At 36.7% G+C, this 22,753-nt stretch overlaps 1 protein-coding gene across 1 annotated transcript; it reads right to left on the bottom strand.

Annotated features, from left to right (window-relative positions):
* Positions 1–9,583: 9,583 nt before the first annotated feature.
* On the bottom strand, positions 9,584–16,678 carry Mapk1ip1l (mitogen-activated protein kinase 1 interacting protein 1 like). The gene is made up of 3 exons (XM_015480909.2): positions 16,525–16,678; positions 15,131–15,838; positions 9,584–14,146 (listed from the first exon to the last, which is right to left on the bottom strand). Exons 1-3 carry the CDS (start codon positions 16,540–16,542, stop codon positions 14,135–14,137), a joined length of 738 nt encoding a protein of 245 aa, XP_015336395.1. The 5' UTR covers positions 16,543–16,678; the 3' UTR covers positions 9,584–14,134.
* Between the last annotated feature and the right edge of the window lie 6,075 nt (positions 16,679–22,753).

The following is a 22,753-nucleotide window of genomic DNA, read 5'->3' as shown; positions in this document are numbered from 1 at the left end:
AAAAAAAAAAAAAAAAAAAAAAAAAAGGGAGGGGGACTGGTATGTGGCTTTTGGTTAAGTGCCCCTGGGTTTAATTCCCAGTACCCCCCAAAATACAATTAACTTTTGTATATCAATTTATATATAACAAATTTGCTAAACTCATGTATTAGTTCTTTTCTGGGGGTGGGTACTGGGGATTGAACTTAGGGGCACTGAGCCACATCTCCAGCCCTATTTTGTATTTTACTTAGAGGCAGGGTCTCACTGAGTTGATTAGTGCCTTGTTGCTGAGGCTGGTTTTGAACTTGCAATCCTGCCTCAGCCTTCCAAGCCACTGGGATTACAGGTGTGCACCACCATGCCAGGTACTCATGTATTAATTCTAGTTAAACTATTTCTGTAGTTGTCATGGGGTTTCTCTGCATAGATAATCATGTCAACTATGAACATGACTACTTCCATTACTACTTCCTTTCTAATATGGTTGTCTTTTTTCTTTTTCTTTGTTTATTGTACTGGCTCAAGCCAGTACAGCACTCGCTAATAGAAGGGGGAAAACAGACAACTTTGCCTTATTCCTGATTTTAGGATGAAAGCGTTCAGTCTGTAATTTAGTATGATGCTAGCTACAAATGCTCTCTCACAGTCTAAAAAAGTGTCCTTCTATTCCCTAGTTTGCTAAGAATTTAAATCAAGAATTGTCATTGGATTTTTTCAAATGTTTTCCACATGTACTGACATTATTATTTTCTTTTTTAGTCTATAATATGAATTGCTAGTTTAAAACAACTTTATTAAGTAGAATTCATGTAGCATAAAATTCACCTCTTAAAGTGTACATTTCAGTGGTTTTTTACAACATTCAGAGTTATGCACCTGTCACCCCTGTCAAATCTCATTAACAGTTTCACTAACCTGAAAAGAAACCCTGTTACTCATTAGGAGTCATTCCCCATTTCCCCTTCTTTCTAGGCCAGCGACTACAAATCTACCTCTATGGGTTTACCTATTCTGAGCATTTTATATATAAATAGTATTGTACTTTTTTCAGTATTTTGTGACTATCTTCTTTCACTTAGCATAATATTTTCAAGGACATATATGTCTTATCATGTATCAGAATTTCATTCCTTTTTTAAAAACTATTTTATTAGATGTCGACGGACCTTTATTTATTTATGTGGTGCTAAGAATTCAACCCAGTGCCTCACACATGCTAAGCAAGCAGTCTACCACTGAGCCACAATCCTAGCCCCAGAATTTCATTCCCTTTTGTGGTTGAATAATATTCCATTAAATGGACATATGACATTCTGTTTATCCTTTCATCAGTTGATGGACAGTTGTATTTCCACTTTTTGGCTGTTATGAGTAAAGCTGCTACAACATTCGTGTACAAGTGTTTGAGTGGATATACTTTCATTTCTCTTGGCTATTCACCTAGGAGTACAATTGCTGGCTATCTAATTTTGTTTAACCTTTTAAGGGACTGCCAGGCCAAGAGCGAGGTTCAAGCAAGGGAGTCCTGGGTCAATGATACACACTTGCTCTACCAGACAGATGCAGTTTGTCATAGTTGTAGTTTTTCAATTAGTCTGTTGAAAACCCATGGGTTTTTGTTCCTTAGGCAGAGTGTGGAGTCAATGGGTGGCCTGATTAAAGACTTGTGGTTTTTGATATTTAATGCACCATCGAATAGTCAGTGCCCAGGTGCCCCTTATGCATGTTTATTGTCACACATACTATTGGTTCTTCCATCTCTTTTTGCCTATGTTTAACCCACCTATGTATGCTCTACATACTAACCACTGATCTGTGCTTGATGACTCTAATCAGTTCATCCATCTCATTTCTTTTATAGCAGAATTGAATATTGTGAAACTATATATCCAATGCATGTTAAACTCTCCTTCATCTGTGAGACACACTTTGCACATAGTACTGAATAAATGTTAAATAAAAAATAAGTAAAGCCCTTAGATAATCTTGACATACAAATACAGTTACTCAAACAAGGGATCCTGTTTGGTTTCTTTACATTAGAGCTTGCAAAAACCTTCATACACTACTGTGGTAGCATCTCTTCCTAGGTGGATAGCACCCAAGTCCTCAAAAGTGGGTTGACCCATGGAACGCTGCACTCAAAGTGCATCCCCAGGAACAGTGTTCTACAGATCACATTGTAGGAAGTGCTGCCATGGGAACAGCTCTGTGCAAAGACTGAAAGGGAGCTGGGAAGTGTAGATGTTTACTATGGCAGCTAGACTGAGCAGCTGAACTGAAATTCCCTTGTGTATCTTTAATAAGATATAAACATTCCATTCTCCTGGTTTGGGATAAAGGGGGAAAAAACATACTAAAACAAGAAGCAAGATAGACAGCTCGGGCTGAGTCAGTGGTAGAGCATTTGCCTAGCATGTCTGAGGTCCTGGGTATAATCCCCCCCAACCCCCCAAAAAAGACAAATAGGGAAATTCAAGTTACTAGGGGATAGGAGCCGATCAGATTTTTCAATTAAACAGCACAGTGCTGACACTGATTCATCCACAAATGGTTTAGAGACTGTTGTTAATTTATCTTAGGGCTGTTCTGCCTTCTTTTGTCTTAAATCAGAATCTTCTCAATTTCCTTTGTCCGTGGCTGAGATCGTCCTCTGCTCATGCCAATAAATGCCTCCTATCTATACCTGCATTAGAGTAATAGCTGACATCACTGAACAGTCTCAAGGAATCTGGAGCAAATGTGCCTGGGGAAAGTAGTGTTCTTTTAAATATGAGGTGTTCAGAGCCTGAGACTAATGAATAGCTCATGTGTACTCCCAAGCCCAGCAAGAAGGAATGGTACAGCTGCAGGCAGCCAAGAAGCAAGTTCTGTTTGTTGGGACATAGCAGATGTCATTGGGGATAACTTGGGGATAATGTATGGAAAGCTGTTCCAGGGTGGAGCAATTCTCTGGAATGTTGGGAACACTCCTACTCAAAGGTCAAATTACTTCTCTGGACTTGGTTCCTCCCTGAACAGAGAACTTGCCTGTCCCTCATCTCTTCCATAAATGCACATACCTGAAAGCCTACAAATGAGCTATTTTCAAACAGGGTATGGATTTGGTTCAGAAAATATGGTCAGGGACTATGTAGCTTGAGATGAGGACAGAATTCCTCTTGGAATCCCTTCCTCTAAGACAGGTTTTTCTGAATTGCCTTGAAGCACTAACAGGGTCCTGTATCATAGATGGAAAAGACCTTTGCACTCTACAGACCTTGAATTTTTTTTTAGGATTGAAATCAGGAGCACCCAGCCACTGAGCCACATCCCCAGCTCTATTTTGTATTTATTTAGAGATAGGGACTCACTGGGTTGTTTAGTGCCTCGCTTTTGCTGATGCTGGCTTTGAACTCCCAATCCACTTGCCTCTGGCGCCACTGGGCAGACCTTGAATTTTACCCGTTTGATGCTATTGTGAGGTACAGGTGAGAATGTGATTAATGCCCTTGGGATTCTGTTGATACATCATTAGTGTTCCATAAATGGTAGCTGTTTACCTGTTAGGTGCACCTTGGGCATCACAGAGTAATCTGTGTCTCCTGCATCAGTAATTTCACAATGATGCTTGCTTTTGTTTTCTCTGCTAGACTCTTAACACTCTTATAAAACCAAATACCTAGAAAACATCTTCCAGATCCCATGATAAATTCACATATGTTGCCAGGCACTCAGTGCATTGCATGGATTACTTCATTAATTCTCCCAACCTTATGGAGTTAGGTATTAACTGCAATTCTTGTTTTATAGTTAAATAAATGAATGCACTGAGAGGTTAAGTAACTCATCCAATGTGCTATGTCTAGGAAAGCAGTGGGATTTAAACATAGCTAACCAGGTTTCAGAACCTGTGCTCATTAATTTTTTATCCATTTACCCTAATATCACAATGAGAAATACCACCCCTATTGTCCCTTGTGATTGTGGGGTTCTGTTTATTCTGCAATTCTCTTTAGACAGGATCAACACAATGGCTTACAGAACAGAATCTCTTAACAATCGCCTCTTCATTTGTCTAGTGCTGGGTTTATGACCTGATTATGCTCTTTCACAACGTATCTCTTGGTGCCATTGTCTGACTGAACATGAGGCCAAGTGGACTGCTGGAAAGACCCTGTATGTTTTTTGTTTTGTATTGGGAATGGAACACAAGGGTACTTTACCACTGAGTTAAAATTCTCAGACATTTTTAAAATTTTTTATTTTGAGACAGGATCTCCCTAAGTTGCTTAGGGCCTAAATTGCTGAGGCTGGCCTGGAACTTGCAATCGTATCTCAGCTTCCCAAATTGCTGGGATTACAGGTGTGCGCCACAGTGCCCAGCTATTCTGGTGTTCTTAAGGGAAACTGTTTCATAAAGTAATTGAGATTTTAAGTAATTATTCTAAAAGGAAAACAAAAACAAAAACCACATGAGGCATAGCCTTGTGTCCCTATTCCATGCCTCAGGATCAGTCACCACTGAAGTTATGCCTCTTTTCTTAAAGAATCTGAGTGAAACTGGGATTTCCTTTCAATATTTGGTGCTCAGTTCCCATACGCTTTAAAAAAAAAACCACATCAATTGTACCTACAAATGAGTATTACATATCTTTGAAGTTAAATAAATAGAAGGAGTGCTCATGTATTGCCACTGCCCTTCCTCCCCATAACAGCACCTTATGGAGATGGACTCCCATGTATCCTTCCCCAAATGCATCCTCCTCCGTGAGTGGTTGCTGCATGTGGAGAAGAGCCAAATGCAAATAGCAGGAGTAAAGAGGGGACTGTCATATTAGGTTGGAAGCAAAGACAAGACTATTGCTTGCAACGTGCAAGAACTTTGCCATTATTTGAGAGAATCTGGTCAGGGCAGTAGATATTCCACCCCAAACTGCCTGATGATTAAAAAACTAGTTTGATAATCCCTGAGGCATTTAATACTTATAGGAGGGTCACAAATTATTATTATTTGGTACTGGGAATTGAACCCAGGGGTGCTAGACTACTGAGCTACATCCCCATCCCTTTTAAAATATTTTACTTAAGACAGTTTCAATGAGTTGCTTAGGGCCTCACTAAGTTGCTGAGACTGGTTTTGAACTCTCGATCCTCCTGCCTCAGCTTCCGGAGCTGCTGGGATTACAAGTGTGTGCCACTGTGCCTGGCTCAAGAGGGTCACATACTCTAGTACACAAAAATGTGCCTCCAACAGTGATGCCTGTAGTCCCAGATAATCAAAAGCTGAGGCAGGAGGATTGCTTGAGCCCAAGAGTTTGAGACCAGCCTGGGCAATACAGCAACACCTGGTTTCAAAACAAGAACCTCTCCAACACCAAAAAGTTGACAATGATGAGTCCAGCCAATTGATATTTAAGTGGTTTAACAAGTTTTTGCCATTTATTCCCTGCTGTTGAAACACCCTACAAAATAATAACTTTGCTGCTCTCCTTTTTTCGTCCTTACTGTGAATTAGAAACTCACACAGGGATGGAGGAAATGAACTGCACTTCTACCATGGGTTTGGTAATGTTCATGTATGCAGCAGCCACTGAGACCAGGAAAATTGGACATAATTTTAGGAGTTACTCAGTTTGTGTGGGGATTAAGTTGAGAAAAAAACTTGGAGCTGTTAGGGGTAATTTGACTTTGGAGAAAAAGACACAATTGAGGCCATAAGGCACAATCTTGGAGGGATGCCCAGAAAATTTGGAAACCTTGTTCCCATCCTTCTCTAGCTTCTCTGTCCTAGAAATACCTGGCTTCCGGATCTAAGACGGTAAGGGGCTCTCAAAACTTGCCATTGAGATTTACTGAAGATAATGTGATTGTAATTAAATGACTTGGATATTTTTCTTTACTTTAATAAGAGTCAGAATAAGTAATACCCTAAATAATGCATATGAATTGAAGGTTAGCTTCTATGCTAAAACGTGTTTTTTAGGACAAGTTTTTTCTCTAAGGAAATAGACACTCTTCACTGGAACTTATTATTTTTGCTACGTATTGTATGTATACACATATATTAAATATTCTTAGTTGTAGATGAACACAATAACTTTGTTAGTTTTACATTGTGCTGGGGATTGAATCCAGGGCCTCACACATGGAAGGCAAGCACTCTCTACCATTGAGCTATATATAACCCCAGCCCCAATTTTTGCAATATTTAAGATAACGACATAACTTATTCTTGAAAACCAGGGCATTTTTAAAATGTAAGGGAATATTATGAATAATTATGCCTGAAAAATAAACCAGAATTGTCCTGGACAAACTGGGAAGCCTGACTATTTATAGTGCAATCTTGGTGTTCAAAAATATCTTCATCTCACTATGTCACTTTCTTTTTTTGGTATTGGGAATTGAACCCAGGGGCACCTAACCACTAAGCCACAAACCCCAGACATTTTTTTTTTAAATTTTGAGACAAGGTCTTGCTAAATTGCTGAGGATGTTCTCAAACTTGCAATCCTCCTGCCTCAGCCTCCCAAATTGCTGGGATTATAGGTGTGTACCACCGTGCCCTGCTTCGCCATGTCACTTTTTTAAAATATATTTTTTTTAGTTTTAGGTGGACACAATATCTTTATTTTACGTCTATGTGGCGCTGAGGATCAAACCCAGTGCCTCATGCATGGTAGGCGAGCACTCTATCACTGAGCCACAATCCCAGCCCCTCGCCATGTCACTTTTAACCCTCAAGTTTAAAGCTGATTTTAAAATGGTAAGTTAATATAGGCACCATATTAGATGTGCATTCTTTCAGCTATACTGATAGACCACATAGATCTCTTAGGTTAGAGCAAACAATGTTCCACTTCTTCCTCTAATGGTTCTGTGAGCACTAGTATTTGTTTTACAAACAAGGCAAATGAGCACAGGAAGCTAGCCAACTATCCCAATTCACAGTCCAGAACTCAACTCAAAGCTCAAAATAAAACTACTCTGTGCATTCCCAACACTTTTTTTCACTGAACCATAATGATCTGCCTTGTAGAATTTCATCTCTTTTTTTAAAAAATTATAGATCCACCAGACATGGAGACCTATCACCACTTTTCTGATAAGAAATCTGTGAAGTTTCCTAGTAATGTACCTTCTTCATCTTACATCTATTAAGGGGTAGGGGAAACCAGCTCAAGTCAATCCTAATCATTTTTAAGTTAAATAGTTCAGTGGTTTTTCTCTTTTGGTACAGATTTCTTTGGACCTTCAAGAAAGGATCCAGGTATTCATTTAATACTTGGGATTTTGTATGTTGCAGTAACCAAGCAACAGTGAAGATGGTTTAACTCAGCCTGTCCTGCATTGGCAAGTTTAAAAAAAGGACTGTCAAGCCACAGTTGGCAGAACCTCCCTCTGACTCTCCCACCCTCTGTCTAGTTCATGTGCATCTTGGCTGCACAGCTGCTGCTAACAGAACCCTCTTCTGTTCACCACTATGCCACCCGTGGTCTAGTCTTTACCACAGCTGGATGCTCATGTCTCCAGTGACTGCCGACTTATGGGAGCTAGTGGTTTGACCATTTGCTACCTTTTAAAATTCTCATATCTGTATCTTAAATCTCCTAACTGCTACACCTTTGAACATTTTCTTTTATAAAAATACATTTTTAAAGTACTAAATTGGTGCTTTTAAGAATTGTGATTATTCACTGTGCATTTCAAACACCAGCTTTTTTTTTTTTTTTTTCCAGTGAATAGCCAATAAAACTTGAGACAAAATACATGGAAGGTGTGCTATATATAACCTTCAATGTTATGGATTTGACTTTCTGGGTACAGTTTTGGAAGCGTCACACTACGGCACATTATATGGGAAACTGTTCTCAGGAATAGTTTCCTCCTGTTAGGGAAAAAGCTTTGATAAAAGTCACATCCAGGACTTTAATGCCAATTCCACACAGGAACTATGTGATCTCTACAACCTCTTGGATACATCACCTATAAAATGAGGATAAGAATCATACTTGCTCTTTTGTTGTGAGGCTTAAATGGGATAGTGTGTGTAAACTGGTAGGTATTTGTCCTAGGGCGTTGAGCAACATGAGCAGTAGTACAAATTGCCTACAGAGGAGTTATACTTAGCTTCCAGGATATGAAGCCAGTTGAGAAGTAGGACAATTTATGAAACTCAATTGATTTTAGCTTCCTCATCTAGAAAGTTAACCAGTGTTACCTTGGAGAAGTTTTCCCACAGCTTTGATACCTGCTCAGTGGTACCTTATAAGAGGACAAGAAACAAGTCAGGATGTCTTGTGGAAGAGAAAAGGGAAGGGCCTAGACTGATTACCTAGGAACTGCACAAATAGGTACTGCATGCCTGAGCATAATATTAATGTAGTGGACATGTTCTCAATGACAAAGAGGCTGGCTCTATTGCTCTATTATTCCTAATGTCATATTACATGATATGACATTGGGAATTTACTTTGCCTCTTTTAAAGTTGGTTTCTTATCTCTAAAGAGGCTATTTGAAAATTACTATAAAAATAACCATTAAATAAAATGAGGTCTGACATAAAACCACCATAGAAAGAGCTTAAATTAAAAAATTTTTTTTCTTGCGTGTCACTAACACTTAAATATGGCTTAGAATCCAAGATGGCCTCAGATTCTACTATACTTGGGAACCTGTGACTATAAATTATTTAAGCAAACCTCAACTAGAAGCCATGGTCATCTTCAATAGCAGTTTTTGATTTTACTTCCACTCCAAACAATTTATCAGTGAGCAAAATACATAAAAGTGGAATTGTTCTAGCAAATGCAGGGGGAGAGACTAAGCTTTAATCATTTGGTATTCTCCTCGGTTCTGGAACCCCAGAGCTCTCCAAGTGTGAAAAGAGATTACTGAATTTGTCCAAATGAGGGAAAAGGTTTAAATGCCACAGGAATAAACTCCATGGGACAGCCCTAATTCTATTCTGGCACTAGAATTCTATTGCATGTCTTTTTTGAAATAGGTAGCTAATGGGATTCAATTCTAATTTAGACATGTTGCAAGAGGCCTGATACTAGGAGTATTATACGGTAGTAAAAATGGTCCTGCCTGGGTCAGGTCATACAGGATAGCCTTTTTGTTCAGTTACAAGACAAAAAGAAATCTCTGCTAATAGTAGAATGGACTACAAATTATTTGTTAATCCTCACACTGGAGTTCCAAGAAACTCTTGTGGGAAATAGCCAACTATTCCAGGCTTAATATGACCTTCACTAAATGTGCAGAAGTTGTAGCCATAGTAGCTCTTGTTTTTAACAGCAAGCAGGGTAGTAGCAACTGGGGCAGAGTGGGAAGGTCACATGACTTTGCACAGACAATCTGGTTACAAAGAACGGCCATGCCTCGAAGGGAGGAAAGGTACTGTTATGTGGACACTGTTTCTAAAAGGGGTTTTTGGAGGAAGGGCTCTTTCCAAGACAGACAATCTAAATTCCTAAGTGAACGCAGGTCACACACACAGGCATCTAAAAGCCTTGTTTTCTTTGACAATAAATATGCAGTTAATTAGACTCAAGACTTTTCAGGGAAGCCCAGAATTGGGCCTGGAGAATAAATACATGGGAAAACTGCAAAACCATGAAAATACATTTTTTAAAAAAAGCTTTCAGGTATAATACACAAAAGCAAACAAGTTTATCTTAAAAAATATCAAGTATCACATCCATAGCCTATTCCTAATTATAATTACTTCTTAAAGCAACATTTCTTTGTTTACAGATACAGCAGCAGGTGATAAAACCTAACATCTCAGATTGCTTACAGTTCATAATACAAACAAATGTATATGTCTTAAATCACATTTTAGGCAGTTTAACTTAAAATGCATAGACAATTACATACATTAAGTTTGTCATTAAGTCAATGAAGAAAAATCACAATTTTAAGAAGTTACAAAAAACCTTTGTAGAGCACACATATATCAAGTTTGCTTAATGGCAACAAATCTGTACCTGCTTATCAATGATGGGCAGTCAAAGTACCTTTAACCAGGGGCAGTGTGAGAGGGAAAAACACCCTATTACTTTGTACACTTGAATAGCTGCACTGATCAACACTAACTTCTTGAAACATATTTTCTTACTTAAAAAAAAAAAAAAAGAAAGAAAAAAGGGCATCACACACCGCCCTTTAAAATGCTCCAAAACTGGTTTGTAATTTCTACTAGCAGCTCTTCTAAAATATAATGGGTAACTAATAATAGGTGTACTAATGAATTATGTAAAGTCATCCCTAGACTAGGAGCCCCTCAAGGATAGGGATTTGCTTTCTCTGACCTATGGCATAGCACCTGATCACAATATGTGATTATTGAATGAACACAGACCTCACATGTTTTCTATAGCCAGAAGTCTGCATGGCATTTTAATACTGATTATTTTATTGGCAGTGTTTCCCTTGACAGCATTCTGAAAATAAAAAGAACAGTGTCTTTTGATAATATTGCTTTACTAAGATTATAGTCTTCCCTTGAAGGATGCCCACCATTTTCTAAGCATTTTATTAATGATTCTTCTGAGTTTAGCCTTATGCTTTTCAAATTAATGGTAATACTTGAAAGTCTGTGCTTAACTTCTGGAATTTATAACCTGGCATTTCATGAAGCTGGTTCTACCTCACTCGGGGTGAGGAAAACAGTGGCACTAACTGTTAGAAGTGCAGGCAAGGACTAATATGCAAACCAGTCTTTTAATGGAAACTTTAAGTAGAGCTATTTTCACCTATACCAAGTTTAAAAACTGTATATTTGAAGACAAAAGGCAGCCCTAATTAATTATTTTTGAGGTAATATATATCATGGGCAAATGATTTCTAGAAAATATTTCATTGTAGTTGTGACTCAGGCCCTTTTCTTTTCTGAACTATTATTCTCTACTGAAAACAAACAATAGCAAAATGGAGAAATAAGGAAGATGGTCCTTGGTTAATTAAAAAATGTTTATTCCTGAATAACCAATATATTACTTTACACAATAAATGAGAGCTGTAAATAGCATCTTCAAAAGCATGAAAAGGTGGCAGGTAAGACCTGGAGAAGCCCAAGTATTTGTAAGTCGTCCTTTATTTATTATTAGGTACTGGGGACTGAATCCAGGGGCACTTAACCACTGAGCCGTATCCCCTGCCCCTTTTATGTTTTGCTTAGGATGGCTTTGAACTTGTGATTCTCCTACTACAGGAATGTGACACCATGCCTGGATGAAGTCCTCCTTTAAGGAGCACTGAATTTTTAACAACTCTGTGAATAAGGATCTACGGTCTAGGTTTCCATTTTTCATTATTTGTGGGTTTGGCATTTTAAAACTTGAAAAAGATTCCAACTCCAGAACACCATTGTTTATGAACATATTGTAATTATTTTTATCAAATTTATTTAGAAATTCTTGTTTGAAGCCCAAATGTAAGCATATTTGATAGTGTGTATCCCTTAAGACCAAATATGCTTGGCAATGTCCTTCCATAAACCAACCTCAGCCTAGCCTGACTTGTTTTATTTATTTTTGGTACTGAGGATTGAACCCAGGGTCCTTGACCATTGAGCTACATCCCCAGCCCTTTTTGAGATAGGGTTTAAGTTGCTGAGGCTGGCTTCAAACTTGTGATGCCCTGCCTCAGCCTCCTGAGTCACTGGGGTTACAGTTATGTGCCATCACACTTGGCATAACTTGTTTGAAAAGCATTACTCCCCTACAAAGAGTAAAACCCTTCCCATATGCTTTTCCTCATCTGTTCACTGAAACTTTTGCTTTTCTTATTTCCACCCTAAACCTAGTATCTTTTAGCCCAGAGTACTCATAAGAATTGAGACATCCCCACTGCAAACCCTAGACAATTAGAGAAATGAGCTCTACAAAGATACAAGTACCAGTCGTAAGGTTCTTGGGGAAAAAAAAGTTAAAATGGCAGTCTGGGTCACTGGCAAATACTTTTAGGAGTATTAAATACTTTTAGGAGTAATAATTTCAAATCTTGGCCTTACAGCCCTTCAAATTGTTTAGTAAAATATTTTTTCCCATAATAAATGGACTCCACAATTATAGATCTCCACACTTGCTACCTCTTTTAGTGGTGTTATGTTAAATATTTCATCTAAAGCTAGAGTTATCTCAATTTAGGACAGTCACAATAACTATAAATAGAGATATCTTTGCTTTCTCATTTTCCTATCTTATCCTTCCAGTTAAATGACAGCTTAATACTGATAAATTTAAACTATGATACATAAAGTTACCTGTTTTGCAGACTGGAGACTACTTTGACTAGAGTCCTTCGAGTATGGCAGATACAGTTACTACTTGTTCTTAAAAAGAACTGAAAGAACAACAACAAAAGAATACTTTTGCCACTATGTAAGAGCTAAGAACCTTTCCCAGTCTGAAGATACTTAAATAAATTAGTTTCTACCTTTGCCAATTCTGAAAGCTTGAATCTATCACCTGCTTAAAATAAGGGACGTTTAAATGCTGATGTTCCTCTCAAAGGTGACCATATTCTTTTCTTAAAAGGAGGTAGCTATCAAATCATTAAACTGGCAGCACTAGGCATTCTTGACATTTTAATTACTGGAGAAATAAACTCCTGAATATTTTATTTCAAAGAAAAAACAGCTCCAGCATAAATGTTTTCTATAATCATCTGAGAAATCCACAACACATTTTAGTAACCCAATGGATACATTCAAATTTTCAAATCATTATTGATAAATAAGATCAGATCTACCCCAAATCTAAGACTGATTTAAAGGCAAGGTGCCAAAAAGCAACCAAAGCTGTTTTGGTAGTTATAAACAATACTCAATATTTAACAACATAGTCACACTGCTTTAAACTCAGTTGCAGAGAGCTACAATTTATTATTTTCACTGTAGAAGATAATGTTTTCAAAGATGGTACTCAATTCCACTTATCTGCCTGTCAACAAATACAGAACTTAACAGCCATAAATACTTTACAGATTCAGGAAACTATGCAGGAGACAATGACATAGCTTAACCAGACTCTGAAAGACAGAAACATTTTTGATTCACACTTGTACAAAGAGAACAGTCATGTCTGTACGACTTATAAAGTTCTCCAAACATAACTGCTGTATATTCTGTATGTTCTGATAACAAATCCCACATTGTGTGCTAGTCTTCTATATAAGGGAGTCATCAAAAGATGTGTTCCCTCTAAAGAACTGGGGGGTGGAGGGTGACTTCAGGGAATGGTCTGGGCAGAAAATAAACCTCTGGTTTCATGGAAATGAAGCAATTTCTAGGGTTTATCTAGTTTGAGGTTTAAAACAAAACAATTCTTTCCTTGAGCTCTTCCCAAAGCAATATGCATATCTTATAATCCATTCTAAAGTAATACAAACAGATATCCGTTCTCTGAATGGATTAAAAAGAAAAAAGTTAGGGCTATGGGTGTAGCTTAGTGGCAATCTAGCATGTGTGAGGCCCTAGGTTCTGTTCCCAGCACTGCAAAATAAGACTAATTTTTCATAAATGGCAGATTTTAGAGCTGAGCTATATAATCCATATGGCAAAAATAAAACAAATCTAAGTTTTTTACTAAAAATCTGAGAATAAAAATGAACACTGGCTGGATAATGAACATCTGATAGTAATTAGTTTAAAAAAAGGTGTATCCAAAATAAAACCATAAGAGGACCAGGTTTATTTATCACATAGGAGAGCAGCTCAAAATGTTCAGAGGCATCATTTGTTTAAATTATAATATGATTGTTTTTGAAGTTTATTTGGGGGAGGGGAGTGATTATAGAAAAATACTTAAAATCTGCAACTTCATTGGCAAAATATTTTAACAATAATCCATATCATCTTAGATTTTTAAATGTGTAGTTTCATAATTTAAACAAATTGTATCAAAGAGCTATTCAATTTAATCGTTTTCCCCCCATGAAAACCAAATAAAATCACACCTGAATGATTTACTTCTACGTTTTTATCTTCTATGTTTTGTACTACACATCCAAGAGGCAGATATCTTCTGAGAGGTGCAAGAGTTGTTCTTTCATGAATGCCCTCTAAGAATAGTGAAACCAGCAATTTTTATATATGCATTCATTTGCATATATATGTACTTCAAAAAGCAAAGCGCCATCTCTTCATCCACTGTTAACTTAATGGTAAGACTGCAATAGAAAAAAGAAAAAGTCAACTTCTAGATTTTATAAATGGAGTTTTTTAACTCCTTGCTGTGGCTTAAAATAAATTTATTGTTTAATAAACCCAAACAGCAAGTCAACTCATTTACTCTGGCATACAGCTAGCAGAAAAAAAAAAAAAAAAGAAAGAAAAATAATTTTTTTAGAGTATATATATATAGCAGATATAGCCGAGATGGGCATTTATTAGCTGGAGTTCTGGTTAGTTTATCTTGTGGATTAACAAATCTTTTTTCTTTTCCTTTCCTGTAAGGAGAATCTTGACTCTGGATACTCACTTGGCTTATCTTGTGGGGGATATTGCGTACTTTTTTTTCCCCCCCAGTCATATACCTAATAGACTCCTCAACTAAAATATCAGCCCTATTCTAGTCTGACTTGACAGTAAAGCAAGAAAAATTACATTTAACTCATAATCAGGAATAGAAGTATAATCTCAAGCTCAACGCTACTAAGAATTGAACAAAACTTTGGCTGAGAAGCACTAGGGGGAGTTGCCTGAAAGATGAGCAACATACTCATTGTCTTAAGTTCTCAAAAATTCTCCCTCCGTATCAAGTCAGATAGGAAGAAATTGCTTTTATTAAACTATGCTTTAGTGTGATGCTATAAAAATAATACTGAGAGACATAAAAAAAAACACAACAAAACAGTCCAATTAAATGCATCTCAAGAGTCTACAAAGGATGCTGTTGAGAACATTATTCACTGTTATAAAACCTTTAGAGATCTTTGGGAAATTTTTCCTATTATTAGTACCCGAAATACTTTTGCTCTCATCTTTTTAAATGCTGTATCTAAATTTTCAAATTTACTCATTTTATGTATTTGCGAACCTTAAAAAAGATTTCAAAGACTCTATAATCTTCCATCCAGAACTGGGAAGAAGCAATTTTTCAGTTGTGCTTATGTAACTATTAGTGCATGTGAAGTAACAAATTGAACACTCACATGGGGGCCACCAGGCATTGGCGGAGCACCAGAAGGTCCTGAAGGCACTTGAAAAGGATTATTGGGAGTAGGATAGAGTCCTGGTGTGGGATATGATCCTGCAGGGGCAGGATATGGTGCTGGTGGTCCCCAGGCTCCTGGTGGCACAGTGCCCCATGGAACAGGTGGTGCTGCCCCTGGTGCCTGGGGAGGAGGAGGAGTGGGATATGGCCCTGGAGATGGATATGGCATATTAGGAGTAGGATACTGCCCTCCCATTCCTGGTGCCCAAGGTCCAGAAGACATGGATCCCCATGGACCTAAAGGACCAGCTGCAGATGGATCTGTGGGTGCACCATATGGTCTAGGTAGCTCTGGAAAGGGCATATTTGGTGTAGGATAGGGCCCTGTGGGGCCAGGGCCTGGCACAGATGGGGCTGGATAAGGACCACCAGGTGGGGGACATGATGGTCCAGAAGGAGGAAAGGGTGCTGGGGGTCCTGGAGGTGGTCCGGTGGGAGGCACGGAGGGATACATTCCTGTTGGTGCTGGTCCAAAAGGCACAGTGGAGGGTGTTGCACTTGGTGGGAGTCCAGATGGCACAGAAGGTGGAGCACTTGGGTTATTCCAAGGGTTGGAACTTGGCCAGCCTTGAGGAGGTTGACCAGGTTTGGTATTGCTCACAGCAGGGGTTTTGGCAGGGGAGTGTTCAGGTAGTGCATCTGCCAACTGGAATACAAAACAGACATGTCTTATTTGTCTTATCCAGGAAAAGTCAACATGATTATAAACTCAAATAGACCAGTAAACCATCAGAGTGAGGGATTACAAACCTCAATAGCATCTTCAAAAGCTAATATGTATTTAATATAAAACTTGAGTTGTTACCTTGATTATCAGTGCAATTTTTTTCAGAAGCTCAACTTCTCTAAATACAACTGATGAGATTTCTCATTTTCTTTTTTTTTTTTACTTTTTTAAAATTATTAGTTGTTCAAAACATTACAAAGCTCTTGACATATCATATTTCATACATTTGATTCAAGTGGGTTATGAACTCCCATAGATTTCTCATTTTCAAAAACAGTTAACTTGAGGTACAGTTAACTTAAGATACTATATGTAATAGAATAAACATAGTGCCTGCTATAAAATAAGTTTCAGAAAATGTTGGGATTATCACTACTATAAAGTGTGAAAAAGAGCAAGAGAAGCAACACAAAAAACTTCATTTAGAGATTCATAAACACTTCTGGATACATTTTCAAACATGCAGTTATCTATGTAAATAAGGTAAATCACCTATTAAAATCACATGCCAAAAAATCCAAGCATCACAAAAAACATCTTTTTAGACAGGACCATGTTTTCCTTAAGAACCAAAAATAACTCATCAAGGATAAACATCAACTTACCGAAAATTCATCAGACATTTTCCTAAAGAAAGAAAGAAAATTTCAAAATCAGTATTTATTATTTCTTTTATAAACTCAATGGAAATTTTATAAATGTATTATTTTTACTTAAAGGGAATTATCATTTTATTTTGTGTTTTTCTTTATAGGAAAATTTTTCGACAGGAGTTCATATAGCTCTATCAACTTCATCCCTTTTAATGGCTACACACCATGTAATAATGACTATATAGCAAAGTAGTTTCCCTGTGTTGCCCAGGCTGTTCTCCTCCAACTCTCAGACCCAAGCAGCCCTCCAGGTCTGCCTCCCAAGTAGCTGGGACAACAAGCACATACCACAAAGCCCAGCATGATCCACACTTTAAAGTTCTGATTTCTGTGGCAGTTTAGGTTGTAACAATGGTGTAGTGAACATCTCTGAATACTTAACTCTGCTCATGTGTGAAAAAGTACCATGAGTGGAATTCACAGAGTCTACTGCTAACTATTTGAGAAACACATATCAATTTACATTGTCACCCTTTTTTTTTCTGGATATTATTAAATTTTTATGTCATTTTATTTCATTTTGTGTGGTACTGGGGATTAAACTCAGGGTTGTTCCACTAGAACTTTCCCAGTCCTTTTTATTTTTTGACAGAGTCTCACTACTTTGCTGAGGCTGGCACTGAACTTGTGATCCTCCTGCCTCAGCCTCCCGAATCCCTTGGATTAACACCACACCTGGCTATAAATCATTTAAAATCATGACAGATTAAAAATTGGCATCACATTTTAATTTACATAAGTGGAAGGTAGAATAACTTTTTTTGGTACTAGAGCTTGAACCCAGGGGCACTTAACCATCGAGCCACATCCCCAGCCCTTTTTATTGTGTTTGAGACAGCGTCTTGCTAAGTTGTTGAGGCTGGCTTTGAACTTGCAATCCTTGCTGGGCAGCTAGGATTATAGGTGAGTGCCACAATGCCCTGTAAGAATAACTTTTTAATACTTAATTTACATTTCTTTTTCTGTGAATTTACTGCCATCTTGGACCACATTTAGCCGTTTTTAAATTTTTAAAACCTTTTTGCAGTGCTAGGGATTGAATCCGGGGCTTCTAGGCAAGAATTCCATCACCTAAATATACACTCTAGCCCCACTATTTTAGAACTGAAATACAATTAACACTCAATAAAATACAAAGATCTTCAGTATTCAGGTTAACAAGACCTAACCATTGTATATTCCCTGTAACCAACCCAAATAAGATATAGAATGTTTTCTATCACTACAGGAAATTTATTCGTGTTCTTTTCCCAATCACCTATTCCCTATCATCACTTCTGAGTTACTTTTGCTTGTTCTTTAACTTTGTATGAATAGAATAAGATAGCAGGTTCTCTTTGTGCCTTTGAGAATTTCACTACTTAGTAGTACCATCATTCTCCTCTCCCCTCTGCTTTGTAAGATACTAAGAAATCAGCTGTCATTTATGAGACTTTTTTTTTTTCTACTTAGATCTTTTCAACTGTAGATCCCTTAAATGGTATTTTTTGGTATAAAAATTTTAATTTTTTCCCTATGTATGACTTCTGGATTGTGTGATGTATGTATGAAGGCCTTCTCCACTTCAAGATTAAAAAGAAAATTATATGTTGATGGTTTAAATTGTTTAAAAATTTAAATTCTTCCAAGAAATTATTATCAAATAACCTAGGTTTATCAAGCAATTAAACTACCTTCAAGACTTCATTGCTGCTACAACTATTATTTGTGGAATGGTTATCATTGAATGCTCAAGGTCTCTACTTCTTTAATGCAAATTCAATTGTCATCCCCAGTTTACAGCTGGAGAAAAGGAAGCTTAGCAAGTTACTTTTTTTAAAGTCTTAGAGCTAATGACAAGTAGAGCAAGGGTTCAAACCCACATACAATCTGACCTCAGAGCCTCAAGCAGGCTACAGATCTGGTGGACTCTATTATTTTCTACTGATTTGTACTTAGCTTTTTTTTAAACCTTTAATTAATTAATTAATTAATTAATTAATTTTTAATGTGGCGCCAAGGATTGAACCCAGGGCCTCACATGTGCAAGGCGAGCACTCTACCACTGAGCCACAACCCCAGCCCTGTACTTAGCATTTTTAAAACAAATTTTAGTGTCAGCTACCCTACTATTTTTCCCAGGTGTTCCTGAATATTCTCATGTTTATTTTTTCCATGTTATTTTGTAAAAAATTAAAGAAATTGTTGGTGTTCTCATTGGAAATGCATTAAATTTACAGATTAATCAAAGGGACATATGAGATTTAAAATGTCAAATCTTATTTGAGAACAAAATGTGTCTTTCTTTCAAAATATGCCATTTTTTCTTTTCTCTTTGAGACAGGGTCTTCCTATGTTGTCAAGGCTGGTCCTGAACTAGTGTACTCACCTGTCTCAGCCTCCATTAGCTGGGACTACATGCATGTGCCAGCTAACCTGGTTTAGTTCGTTTTCTTGATCATATCTCTTACATATTTCTTACAAAAGAGATTTCTGCAAGCCCTTTTTTTGTGGTTGTAAATAGGCTCTCCTCCATTATATTTTCTAATTGGTTAATTATATAAATGGGAAAGGCTTTTAAATTTTTAGTATATTATTTTCATAAGCAGTGACATCACTGAATTATCTTATTCCTAAATATTTTTCAGTTGACTCTTTGGGGTTTCCAGATAATAATTTTATATTCTCTTTCCAATATTTACAGCTCCTTTCTCTTTTGCCGCAGTTAGGATTTAAACAATGAAATGTCAAATGATGACAGGAACACAGTGATCTTGTTTCCAACTCTCCTGGAAATGATTAAGTATGAGTTTCATTTTTAGTTTTAGATTTTAAAAAATTACAGTGAGATTTTACTTATGCCTGTTACTATACTTATTTATTCCTATTTTAAGCACATGAATACTTATTAGTATTGAGCCATCTTGCATTCATCATGAGGAATAATCTTGCTTTTTATTCAAAATATCAAAACCACACCTTGAATGTATTGCAAACATAATTATCCATTCATTTAAACATTAAGGTCTGTGTTCCACTAAAATCACATTATACAATAATACTCATAAGGATCAATGTTAGATGAAACTGTCAATGTACAATATGTTTGAAGTCTATATAAGACTGGCATACTGTTCAAATATAGAAAATACTTCTACACCAAGATTCACATTGCTGGATGTGGTGGCTCATGCCTTTAATCCCAATGGCTCAGGAGGCTGAAGCAGGAGGATGGAGAGTTCAAAGCCAGCTTCAGCAAAAGCAAGGTGCTAAGCAAAATTCAATGAGACCCTGTCTCTAAATAAAATTCAAAAAAGGGATCAGTGATTAAGTGCCTCTGAGTTCAATCATCAGTATACCTTCCCCCCCAAAGATTCACATTAATTCTGGAGCAAAGAATCTTATTAAAGTGACCCATTCAATTTCATATGGTCTTGTTGGTCAGGTTTTCAGAATTTTTCCTTCACTCTTAGTTTTTGAAAAACATGATATCCATTGACTAGTTACAGAATTTCATGAATATAAATTATATAACAAACTCAAACTAATACACAACTCTGGCTTTAAAGTTTTTAAATCAAGTGTTGAAATAATGAAGCCCTGACCAAAGGAATTAGGAATAGGTCACTTCCTGTTCTTCCTTACTGCCTTAGTAAATAGACCTGCTCTCCATGCTTAAAATAAACATTGTTCATGTTCATTGGAAACATTCCAATTTGCTCTTTAGGCTATATTTTCATGTAAAAATTGATTGAAAAAAAGAGTTGGGACATCAGTAAATCAACATGAGTAAATTTACAGAAATTTTCTAAACAGCTATTCTAATAAAAGAGTTGAACTACAATAATTATTAAGATGAGGCCAGTGTAAACTTGAATTTGTCAAAAAAAAGCTTATAATCAATAAATGTTTTCATTCTTCCTTTTTGGTCTAATTTAAAGCTATTACTTTCAACAATTTCCATTACAACTTTATGACACAATCTACCCATTACCTGAAAAACACTTAATTTCTGAGCAGCAAGAATAGCAATTTCAAACAGAGTACAAAATGTCTTTAACATACACTAGAAAAGTAAAAACATTTCACTGACACCTAAGGCCTTTAGAGGGAATGACAATTTAATTATAAGAAGTTAAGAAAGCTGAATTCCTAGCAACATCGGACAAGTAATAATTTAAAAAATCAAATTGTGATGGAGTGATAAATAGTATGAAATATACTAGGAGACCTGGATATCAATCCTTTTAACAAATGCAAATTTTTAAACAAGAGATCATTTTCTTATCTATAAAACACAGAATTCCTAAAGGACTTAAGGGTCTATATTTCCAGAGCCACTCCTGACACCTAGCTACCTCATACATAATTAAAAAATAATTATTTATATAAAGTGCCATACAATATTTATTCAGAGAAGCTAAACCAAGTGTGTTGGCACATGACTATAATCCCAGACACTCCAGAGGCTGAGGCAAAAAGATCACAAGTTCAAGGCCAGCATGCAACTAAGCAACACCTGTCTCTTAAAATCAAAAAAGGGCTGGGGATGTAGCTCAATGGCAGGACACTCCAGGGTTCAATTCCCAGTACTTAAAAAAAAGGAGCTAAGGTAAATCAGAATTTTTGTGTTCATTTGTTTAGTATGGGCAAGACTGTGAGTATTGTATTGAAAACAAAATTTGAATTAGAATATGTACTAATTTTTTATTAGCAAATTTATGAAATTATATTCCATTTTTTACACTGGATAATTCAAGAAATTGTGATGAAAAAGTTTTGAGCACTTAAAATTCCCAGTAATACCATTTACATTTATTTAGTTACTTTCTGGAAAATATGTGATAGGCACTGTTGGGCTGTGGGAAAATTAGTACTATGGAATGAATATTCCTGAGAAGTGGTGTTTCTGCAGTTTAGCTAGACTATAGAAAGCAAAAAAAAAAGGAGAAAATTTTAGCAGAAAATTCTTAGACAAGTGTTTGAATCATTTCACTTAAAAGTCAGTTTACCTGAATGGACTTGTTTCTTCATCAATATAAAATGAACCAATAAAATTATATGGAGACTAAATGGGACTCTTGGATCAAGTCCTAAAATCATGCTTGGAAAATAGTGGGTAGAAAACAAATATCAAATTCTCTTGTCTTCCTTTGTATATGAACAATATGGCATGAAATTAGAAGAGTACATTGCCTGCTCTTCCCTAGTTGGCTGGACTCTGGCCAAGTACAACTTTCCCAATTTCAAAGGTAAAGGGAAACAGGAATAGCATTCATCTCACAGATTTGCTATGTGATTTATATAAAATAAATTAACAAATCTCTACCTGGTATAGAACAAAATCTCAACTAACACTAGCTTTTACAACTTCTGTCTTCCATAAACCTTTATCTGCTGTTCTCAATCCAGAAACATTTGAAAATAATTTTCCCAAGTTTGGCACAAAACTTATTCGATGGCAAAATCTGACTTGAAGCTATTCATAGTTTTTACTAATTCCCACTTAGATTGAATATTCACACCCACTGCTGTACAATCTATTTTCAGAGCCCAGGATAGAATCTAGGACTCTGCACATGCCAGGCAAACACTCTGCCACTGAGGTGCGGTCCCAGACCCTGCATAAATATTAATGTTAGATTATGGGGTGCTACCCCGATTCTGCTGGGGGTGTTACCTCATTTATATAGACCAGTCTTTCTAAAATATAAAATAAGAATTTCTGGATCCCAAAATATACTGGCAGACTGGAGATAGGCATTTACCATTCCTCCTGGAAAGAAAACTAATATTCCAACATATACAACTCATAAGTTTCTAAAGCAAGTTAAATTTTGCATAGGAGGCTCAAAGACACCAATAACTAGAAATATTTCTATTATTCCTGCCCAAAGAGTACTACTGAACAAAGAACTTATGAAAAACTTCGGAGGGCTATGCCCACAATGAGGATTCGGTTTCAACACAGGCCTTTACAACCTTCAGGTGTACAAGTATTTCTCCAGTAGTAAGGCTGTAATATTTTTTTGGTTCAATTTGATTTGATGCTTCGACATTAGAAGCATCATCTATTAAAAGCACGCCGTTTTCAAGGTAAAAAGAAAAAACGGTTCAGGCATTTACAGGCGACCATGCATAATACGTGCTTCTAAATCCTAAAACGAATGTTAACAGAACTTTGCACTTGTAGTTTGTCAGG

The sequence above is a fragment of the Marmota marmota genome, unplaced genomic scaffold, assembly GCF_001458135.2.
Source record: "Marmota marmota marmota unplaced genomic scaffold, marMar, whole genome shotgun sequence".
NCBI classification, from domain to species: Eukaryota; Metazoa; Chordata; class Mammalia; order Rodentia; family Sciuridae; genus Marmota; species Marmota marmota.
Note: the sequence above shows the minus strand (reverse complement) of the source record. Positions and strands in the feature narration are given on the sequence as shown.